Consider the following 10865-nt stretch of genomic DNA (forward strand, 5'->3'; position numbering starts at 1 on the left):
TTAGAGTGAGAGGAAAATAGGGATAGAGACACACACAGTTCTTTTGTTCCATTACTTTCATACCTTCAGCGGTTGATTCTTGTAATTGCCCGACCTCTGATAGAACTTGTAACCTTGGCATATCATTGAGATGATTCTCCAACCCACTGAGCTATTTGGCCACAGCAAGACATATGTAGCAATTTATGTATATTACCCAATAATGTGTGAATAGATAGATACAAAAACCATCACGATGACAGAGAGTGGTGGAAGGCAAGCTAGGATTCATGGGGTTTCATTAGTGTCTTTTACATGGGTATATTTCAGGTAAACGATTTCTAAGGCAGACTGCATTTCTGCATCTGTTTTGTTATATGCCGAGAATGAGGCACTGATAAGGGCAGGAGGAACTTGGTTTCAGCCATGCAGGAATGCATGGAAACAACAAAGGCATATGCTTAAAAATATATTCATTAATACAGATATACTTACATCAAACTTTAAGAAAGTATTAGAAGTTGACAGTTCCCAATAATTCTATTTTACTTTGAGAGTTCTTGAGCATATTTGTCGCTACTGTATCAGTATGTTGCAAGTAAAATATAATGATGTGCTACTGATATATCTTAACATGTCTATGTGCAATGCCATCATTTTAGCAGTTTGCAACTGACAATGATGAGAGTATTTACAACAGGAAAATTAACAAAGATTATAAACCTACTCTTCACTTAATGTATCATTCAATGCTTAAACTTAAAAAAGTGGTACCGGAGAATGTAAACAATGTAGAATAAATGTATAAGTATATGCTACAAGTTTGCTTAAATTGAACATAAAATAAAAATGAAGAAAAACAAGTTTCCTTCCAGTATTCAAAACCTGTGGTTCCATATAGCAAAGAAGTCACTTGACTCATTGAGGAATGAGTGAAATTCAAACATCTGTCTTAGATTCTACACAGTCCACCTTCAGGTTAAAATAATGAATTTATTTAAACAATTTGAAAGAGATTAGAAGCTGACTTTATTAACAAAGGAGATAAAGACAGTGTAAATAAATGTGTGAAAAACTGTTCACCATCAAAAATTCTTAGGTAAATTGAATTAAAACAAAAGTGAGTTAACACTAGTCTCAATTTTGGGTTCTCTTTCAAAAGATTAACCATTGCGTGTGCTGGCAGAGTTGCATAAAAACTGGATTTATTTTATACTGTGGTTTTGTGGAAGGCAAAAACAATGACCATTTTGAGTCACATTTCCACATACATTAAGGTGTGAAACATTCACCTACACAACTACAGTTTGATAAGTAAAACATATACATAAATAAAAATAACTGAACAATAATATTCCCAGAAGATTTATTTATGATACCTGAAACCTTGAAATAACCATCATCATAGACATATCAAAGGCAAAGTCAGTATCCATAGAACACAATTCTACTCACCAATCAAAAAGTAACTATTCACATAAGGATTAGTGTTGAATCTCAAAATAACTGTGTTGCATGAAGAAAACTACTATTTGGTAAACAACACACCTTATAGTGCCTATAAAATTATGAAAAATATGAACTAATCTATTGTATAGGAAGGACTATCAATGACTGCATTGAGGGCTGAGGAAAACAGAGAGATTATAAAAGGCAGGAGGTATCAAAAATAGGTTTAGATTTTATGGTATGAACAAATATAATTAGTAAATAATAATACAAGAATATACTCAGCCCTGGCCAATATGGCTCAGTTGACTGGGCGTGGTCCCACTCACTGAAAGGTCGCTGGTTCCATTCCAGGTCAGGGCACATGACCATCTCCATCACCTGTAGGTGGCAGGGAAGAGGCAAGAGAACATCCTGTCTCCCTCTCCCTTTTCCTTTCCCCTCCCTAAAACAAACAAACAAACAATAAAACTAATTATTCAAATATTTCTTGAAACTATATTTTATTGATTTTTTACAGAGAGGAGGGGAGAGGGATAGAGAGTTAGAAACATTGATATGCTGCCTCCTGCACAACCCCTACTGGGGATATTCCCGCAACCAAGGTACATGCCCTTGACTGGAATTGAACCTGGGACCCTTCAGTCCGCAGGCCGACGCTCTATCCACTGAGTCAAACCGGTCAGGGCTATTTAAATATTTTTTAAAAGAATCTCTGTTTAGTATTCTTAGAACTGTTAAATCAATTTTTGCCTCACCTGGTATATTGGTGACAGATAATTATATTTCATGTGTAACAGCTTCATAGTTTTATCCTTATGTCAAAGCTCACCAAGTAGTACACATTAGAAAAGTGCACTTTGTTGCGTGTCAATTCTCATTTCCTGGGCAGAACAGCCTTGTCTCAGTGGCAGCAAACACTGGCCAGCAGTGAAGACCATAGCCATCAGAATCAACAGGAATTCTGACTGGTTACAAAAGACACATTTTTAGACTGATTACAGGATTATCCTTTCCCTAGCTTTTAGGTCTTGACTGATGAGCAAATTTTGAGCTGAACAACCCAGAAGGGCCAGGGGAATAAAGAAAACCTGTTAGATTATTTTTTTCTGCCAATGACGTCAGCCACAGGAAACAGGTATGGAGGTCCTGAGAACTGTACACAAAGGTCACATAAGCCACAGTGCTGGAAGCCGGTCCATCCTTGCTGCTTGACACAGTCGCTGCAGGGAAGAAAAATCTGCACAGCCTATGTTTCAAAGGACTTGGCGTATATGGCATACTCTTCCTAATGTTTGCTCACCTTCTTTTCGCTATGTGTTTTAACCAATGTCACCTCTCTGAGAAAGGTTGTTTCCCCAGGCAGGGATTTTTCCCTGAAGTTAAGGAGGGAATAAAACCCCTTAACTAAGTGCCAGGCGGGTAGTTAATCACTTTAACTACAAGCAATCACGCTTAAGCTACATAATCTTTACTCCCTGGAATGGAGATAAGAAACGCTCTGACCTTTGGAATAGAAATTGATAGGATTAAAATCAACTGGTATAAATACAGATGTAACAAGACAATAAAAGACAGAACCTGGATGGAGAACCTAGACAGAACTTGGCTGGAGATCCTGGCTAGGCTGCTGATCAACTGAATGCTGTCTCCGTGTCATTCCTTCTTCTCCAACTCCGTCCACACCTTTGGGGACCCCTGGACCTGTTGGGGTTTGACCCCAACACCACAGACCTTTGATCATTTGTGGAAAATGTTCAGAAGAGGCACTTTTCATCTAAGTCACTGTAGTCTTTCCCATTCACTAGGAATACAGTGTTTCTGTCCTAATGTTGGTTCCATCTAAACATCAGAGTCTTACAACAAATGACACCAGCATATGAAATTTCATACATCACGGCACATGGCACCTTTACAGTATGTGGGGAGGATTTCCCCTAACATTGCTGAGAATTAGGTAATATATACTGTGATGGAGAATATAATTCACATTGTTCACGGAAAGATAGCGAAGGCCTTCTCTTCATGGAAAACATTGACCTCACCAATAAAAGAGGCACCAGACTGCAAATTAGAACCAGAAAGTACTGCAGTCTTTATTTTAAGACCTTGGGCATCAATACAAAATAAGCCAACATTTGACAAAGAAATATTCTGTTATCATGCTGTGCCTTCCAAAGCACAGAAAGTTTAGGAGCCTCTCTATTTGTTTACCCTACATGCTGACAGATCACAAGTTTTTCCATTTATCTCAGGGTGTGAATAGAACCAACAAAACTAATGGTACAAAAGAAAAAACACCTTTACAAAAAGATCATAAACCAGAGCAAAGGACAGCAAGAGGTTTGCAAGTTAGTGAATTGGAATCTGAAACAATTCATCACATGATGTGAGAAGCACAATGTCCCTGACAGAGGTAGCACTTCTTGGCTAAAATACTCCCTGCCCATTTAAAGCTTTTCTCCTGTGTGAACTCTATGGTGTTTAATGAGGTTAGAGCTATCACGGAAGTACTTCCCACAATCACTACACTCCTAAGGCTTTTCTCCAATGTGAACTCTGTGGTGCTGAATTAGGGTAACTTTTTTTCTAAAGAACATTCCACAATCAGTACACTGATATGGCTTTTCTCCCATATGAATACTCTGGTGTTGATTACTGGTGAGGCTTGTCATACAAAGAGAACACTTTCACACATGAATCCCCAAAGAATGCTGCTTCTAACTAAGTCAGGTGCAGGGTATATTTTACCACTGAGAAAAAACACTTACACAGAAGGGCTTTCTGGCTTGCTGGAGCTGTGTTAGAAGCCCTGACCTGTGACTGTCCTTCCACAGATACACTCTACACAGAAGTTGCCACCTTATCTTCCATTTTCTGACAAAAACCTAAAAACACAGAATGATAAGGAAATGAATGTTGACTGTGGTCCCATGGGGATGATCTGATTCAAACATGTATTCTACAAAATACACTGTTTCCATTCAATTGTCTGAAAGTAAGCAGTGTACAGGAAAGATTAATAAGAGGTTCCAGTGTCCCAGGTCCAAGGACTAGAAGAGATGTAAGACAGTCCCAGGACACCACTATTTCAGAGGTCATAATATCAGGATTGAAGAGTGGTTAGGGGCACTCAGGCAGGAAGGCAAGCATTTAAGGGCATCAGGCAGGCAGGAAGAGGGTTTAGGGGCGATCAGGCAGGCAGGCAGGCAAGCAGTTAGGAGCCAGCAGTCCTGGATTGCAATAGGGATGCCCAACTGCCAGTTTAGGCCCAATTGGACCTTACTGGCAGTTGGACATCCCCGGAGGGGTCCTGGATTGTGAAAGGGTGCAGGCCGGGCTGAGGGACCTGCTCCCTCCCCACTGCCCTGTACACAAATTTCGTAAACTGGGCCTCTAGTAAAATATAATGATTTGCTACTGAAATATATCCTTGTTCAGTGCCATCATTTTGGCAGTTTAAAACTAACCACAATGAGGGTATTTATATGATGGAAATTAACAAAGACTATGAACTTAGAATTCACTTAATGTATTTTTGAATGCTTAGACTTATAGAAGAATGGTGGAGAATGTTAACCATGCATATAAAACCTGTAAGTATAAGGTACACGTGGGCTTAAATTGTACATAGAATAAAAATTGAGAAAATCAGTTTTCCTTACGGTATTAAAAACCTATAGTTTCATACAGGAAAGAAGTCAGTTGAGTTATAGAGGAATGAGTGAAATTCAAATATATATCTCAGACTGTGAAGTGTCCTCATATAGGTTAAAATAATAAGTTATTTTTAAAAAGGCAAAAATCCTGAGCCAACATTTTAACAAAGGAGATAAAGACAATATAAAAAAATGTTCACCATCAAAAATTCTTATGGAATAGAATTAAAACGAAAGCAATTTCACATATAGGCAATTCCAGGCCTACCATTTAAAAGGATTAACCACCAAATGTGATGGCAGGGTTGAAAAAACTGGAATTTTTATATACTGTGCCTGGGTGGGAAGGCAAAGTGCATGACCATTTTAGATCACAGTTCTGCAGACATTAAAATGTGAAATATTAACCTAGATTGCAAATGTTTGACTAGTAAAAGATCTATTAAATAACTGAACACAAATATTCCAAACAGATTTATTTATAATACCCCAAATCTGGAAATAACCAATTTTACAGAGAGATCAATATATAAAGTTGTTATCAATAGAACACAATACTCAGCAATAAAACAAATTCAATATTCACATAATAAATTTGTATTGGATCTCAAAATATCTGTGGCATTAAGGAAAGCAGTATTTGTTAAAAAAAAGTATACACCTTATAGTGCACAAAAAAATTATAAAAAAATATGAACTAATCTAAAGATGGAAAATGAATGATTGCATGGAAGACTGGGAAAGTCAGAAAGAGAGATTATAAAAGGGAGGGAGGAAAATGTAGAGTGTGGGAAATGTAGGATTAGAGTTGTTGGTATGAAAAATAAATAATACGTAAATATAGCAGAATAAACTCTGCTTTAACCATGTACCTCATCTGGGTGGGTGTCATCCAGTGCACTGAAACGTCAACTTCAGTGTTGTTATTCTGAGTAAGAAAAAGGAAACATTCCCTAATCATTTAAGGCTTTTCTCCACTGTGAAGTCTCAGCTGTCTTATAAGGTTACATTTTTGGGTAAATGATTTCCCACAATCTGTACACTCATAAGGCTTTTTTCCAGTGTGAATTCTGATGTTGAATGAGGGTGGAACTCTTACGGAATCGCTTCCCACAATCTGTACATTCATATGGCTTTTCTCCAGTGTGAACTTGCTGGTGCTTATTGACATCAGACCTATATCTGAAAGGTTCTCTACAATCACTACACACATAAGGCTTTTCTCCAGTGTGAATTCTCTGATGGCGAATGAGGGTAGAACTCTCATGGAAGGACTTTTCACAACCTGTACACTCATATGGCTTTTCTCCAGTGTGAACTCGCTGTTGTTGATTGACATAAGACTTATATCTGAAAGACTTCCCACATTCACTACATTTATAAGGCTTTTCTCCAGTGTGACTTCTCTGATGTTGAATGAGGGTGGAACTGTTACTGAAGGACTTCCCACAGTCTGTACACTCATATGGCTTTTCTCCAGTGTGAACTCTCTTATGTATAATGAGGTTAAAGTTTCGTCTGAAAACTTTCCTACATGTGTCACACTCATAAACCAGTTCTCCAGAACAGACATCCTGAGATTCAACAACTTTCTGTTTCTGTCTGGCAGCTATTTCACATTCAGCCCACTGGTGATGACATTTTCCACTGAGATATTCTTGTGAAACCTCACTGCCACAGTGTGGTTCTTTAGTGTTCTGAGAAGCCTGGGGCTGGAGAAGCTCTGAGGGAGCTTGGATGTCTTTCCCAACCTCCTTGCTCTTCGAAGGCACCTCTGAGAAGTAGAAGCTGCACCTGGTCACAAACGAGGGCCTGTCCATAGCTTCTTTGCAGGATGTCTCTCCACTGACATCCTTCTGTTGATGGTGAGGGTTTTCACTGAAACAGAAGTCTCTCACACATGCCTCACTGAAGAAGCATTTGTGCTCAAAGTATTCCACTTGTGGCTGAGTCAGGTGCAAAATATCTTTTAACACTGAGAAACACCGCTTACAGGAATACGACTTCTGGGTTGCTGGAGCTGTCTTAGAAGCCCTGACACGTGACTCTCCTTGAACAGAAACACTCTGATCAGAATCGGCCTCCTCATTATCCATTTTATGCCAACAACCTGAAAACAGAAAAAAGGTGAGGAAATGAATGAAGACTGCAGGAACAGGGGAAAGTTCCATTACAAAGTAGGTGGCGCATGACAGCTGGGCTCCATGCAATTTTCAGAAAAGAAGACATGTGCAGGAAGCATTAATAAGAGGCTTCTGTGGGGAGAATCGAAGATGGCGGCATAGGTAAACACCGGAGACTGCTGCCGCAAAAAACCACTTCAAAAATACAACTAAAAGACGGAACGGACATCAACCAGAACCACAGTAAGGCTGGCTGAGGAGAGACTCTTCAACTAGAAGGAAAAACAACAGCATTACGAGGCTCAGAGGAGGCGCAGTGTGGAAAATTTAAAGGTACGGTGGTGCGGTGGTGCGCACATAAAGAGGGCTGGTGGCTGAGGGCGCGGTTGTCGTTTTCAATCAGGAGGGAGTCTCAGACTCTGGGCTACAGATCCGGGCGAGTCTCTAGGAACCCAGACTCAAATGGGAGAAGCGGGACTGTCTGGCTACGGTCCCTCCGAGTTTTGCAGCGGTTGCTGGGACAGAGAGGCAGAGCCCCTGGGGACGGACTGAGAGCAGCCATAGCTGCTCCCTCCCCCCAAGCCCTGCACAGAGCCTTTTGCCAATCGCCTCAGGCAAAGGCTAGATTAGCACCTCCCCAGAGGACAGAAGTTTTCCACACAGCTGATTCCCACAGCCAGTCGGCCTGGTGGTCAAATCCCTCTAGTATTAACTACAACAATTAAGGCTTAACTAGAACAAGACTGCACACAAAGACCACAAGGGGGTGCACCAAGAAAGCATAAAAGATGCGGAGACAAAAAAACATGACAGAAATGGAGGATATAGAGCTAAAAATCGCAATTTTGAGGGCTTGCAATAAACTTGAGCAGAGCCTCACGAAAACTAATGAGACCCTCGATGCTACGATAAAGAAATTAGAAAGTAAGCATACACGGACTGAAATAAAGAATATTATACCCAATAGCAGACCAGAGGAGCACAAGAATCAAGCCAATGATTTGAAATTTGAAGAAGGAAAAAACACCCAACTGGAAAAGCAAAATGAAAAAAGAATCCGAAAGTGTGAAGATAGTGTAAGGACCCTCTGGGACAGCTTCAAGCAGACTAATATCAGAATTATAGGAGTGCCAGAAGATGAGAGACAGCAAGATATTGAAAACCTATTTGAAGAAATAATGGCAGAAAACTTCCCCCACCTGGTGAAAGAAATGGACTTACAGGTCCAAGAAGCGCAGAGAACCCCAAACAAAAGGAATCCAAAGAGGACCACACCAAGACACATCATCATTAAAATGCCAAGAGCAAAGTCATTGAGCAAACTTTGACAAAGAGAGAATCTTAAAAGCAGCAAGAGAAAGAGACTCAATTACCTACAAGGGAATACCCATACGACTGTCAGCTGATTTCTCAACAGAAACTTTGCAGGCCAGAAGGGAATGGCAAGAAATATTCAAAGTGCTGAATACCAAGAACCTACAACCAAGATTACTTTATCCAGCAAAGCTGTCATTCAGAATTGAAGGTCAGATAAAGAGCTTCACAGATAAGGAAAAGCTAAAGGAGTTCATCACCACTAAACCAGTATTATACTAAATACTGAAAGGTATCCTTTAAGAAGAGGAAGAAGAAGAAAAAGGTAAAGATACAAATTATGAACAACAAACATGCATCTATCAACAAGTGAATCTATGAATCAAGTGAATAAATAATCTGATGTACAGAATGAACTGGTGATTATAATGAATCAGGGACATAGAAAGGGAATGGACTGACTGTTCTTGGTGGGGAAAGGGGAATGGGAGATGCGGGAAGAGACTGGACAAAAATCGTGCACCTATGGATGAGGACAGTTGGTGGGGAGTGAGGGCAGAGGGTGGGGCGGGAACTGGAAGGAGGGGAGTTATGGGGGGGGGGGGAATAGGAACAAATGTAATCTGAACAATAAAAATTTAATTAAAAAAAAATAAGAGGCTTCTGTGAAGTTCTGGGCCTCTGCAGATCATAAAAGAAGGAAGACTACCCCGGGAATATGACACAAAGATGAAAAGCACCACATGGGAGAGAGGTAAGAATTCCAGCCCTTTCTTAGGCTAACAGTGTTCAGTAGGGCTTGTCTGCAGGTGACATAGGCAAACTGTGCAGAATTTTGCTTATGTCTTATTTAAAGAAAAATTCAATAAATGAGTAGCTGGTGTTTGAAACCTACTTAAGCATATGTGTGCACTTCATAACACATGTGTAAGTCTGTGTTAAAGAATACTGCAGAGGCAGCAATCCAGAGGAACGGGTGATGTAAAAATGCCACAATGTTAACATAGCACAAAGCCAGGAAGTCACAGGTGAAGTGACATGTCAGATAGAGTAAAGTAGGTAAAAGATAAGGTAGGAATGTGATGTAGCCAGTGGCACTTGCATCTGAACACTGATGGGAAAGAGCTGGTTCCTGGTATGAAGGAGGGTCTTACAAGAATAGCCCATGGTTCATGCAAATAAAGACCATAGTCTGGCACAGACAGTCACCCAGGAGTTTAGCTATAGGAAAGGAGCAGAGGTAGAAGCCATGGATCCAAATACAGTCACCTTCCCAGGAAGAGAAACAGCAGGTGCGATCCATTAAGCTGTCTGTAAGACCCCTGACTTCCAGAAATTTCCTGCACTTCCTGAGGCAAATGTTGTCAGAGAAGTTTGTGGAGTCTATTGCTCAGGGCTCTCTACAGTGCTCAGCACTGGCAGCCATAGCACATTTGAAAAGACAGTGAGGAATATTTGCAGAACCCATGGTCTGGCTGTGAGAGATAGAGTGATATGCCTGGAGAATAAAGTAAGAGAGAACATCGCCTCAGGACACAAGGAGAGATGTGAAGGTCTTACCTACAGATGCTACAAGTGCAAACATTTCCAGCATCACATCACAGTACAGATGTCTCTGAACCTCATCAAGAAGCCTCCACTCCTCCTGAGAGAAGGCAATGACCACGTCCTCAAAGTTCATATCCTGTCATAGTGGGGACAGTACAGACCATGATCAGATTCTCTCCTAATATTCCATGTCTGTCAAACTCTTACCCCACCACATCCATCTGCTCCCTCTACTCCTCACATCAGAGAAGATAGCAGGCCTTGGTCCCATCAAAGTCAAACTCTCCTTACATTCCTTCTGATGCTGTGTCTTCCCACAACAATAAAGACAGTTGAGCAGATAGAAGATACCGGTACTCTGGGTCTCAATGTGAGTCACATTGCCCCTACTCGATAACAGTGGGTGTCACGTGTTAGGGTAATGACAGCTGTTGCACATAAAGGGAGTGTGAGTGATTTGTCACTGGTCTTTTTAAGTAATATGCTTTTTTTCTCTCAATTTTCCCTCCAGGACACCAAAAAACATGGTGTCACACTTCAGCCTTCTGAGTCCAAACCCAGATTGCTGAGGCCATTACATTTCACTGCATCATTTTTTTCCCACAGAATTCTTTGAACCACACTCCTCTCATGCAGCTTCATTCCAAGAGGCACAACTTCACTTGCTCTGCATACTCCCTACTGGGGATGTTCCTTGCTCTTTTCACACAAATATGCTGTGAAAACGACAGGTTGTTTCCTAATTAGCTTGCATTGTTCTAAAATGTTAAAATGTATTGTTCTGCAAATGTTC

The 10865-nt window shown here is 40.5% G+C and overlaps 1 protein-coding gene across 1 annotated transcript; it reads right to left on the minus strand.

Moving 5' to 3' along the window:
* Positions 1-6130: 6130 nt before the first annotated feature.
* LOC138998574 (zinc finger protein interacting with ribonucleoprotein K-like) lies at positions 6131-10205 on the minus strand. The gene is made up of 2 exons (XM_070400720.1): positions 10085-10205; positions 6131-7197 (listed from the first exon to the last, which is right to left on the minus strand). The coding sequence occupies exons 1-2, from the start codon at positions 10203-10205 to the stop codon at positions 6131-6133; spliced, it is 1188 nt and encodes a 395-aa protein (XP_070256821.1).
* Positions 10206-10865: the final 660 nt, after the last annotated feature.

This window comes from Myotis yumanensis, unplaced genomic scaffold (genome assembly GCF_028538775.1).
Source record: "Myotis yumanensis isolate MYYU_CA2020_CCGP unplaced genomic scaffold, mMyoYum1.0.hap1 SCAF_20, whole genome shotgun sequence".
NCBI classification, from domain to species: Eukaryota; Metazoa; Chordata; class Mammalia; order Chiroptera; family Vespertilionidae; genus Myotis; species Myotis yumanensis.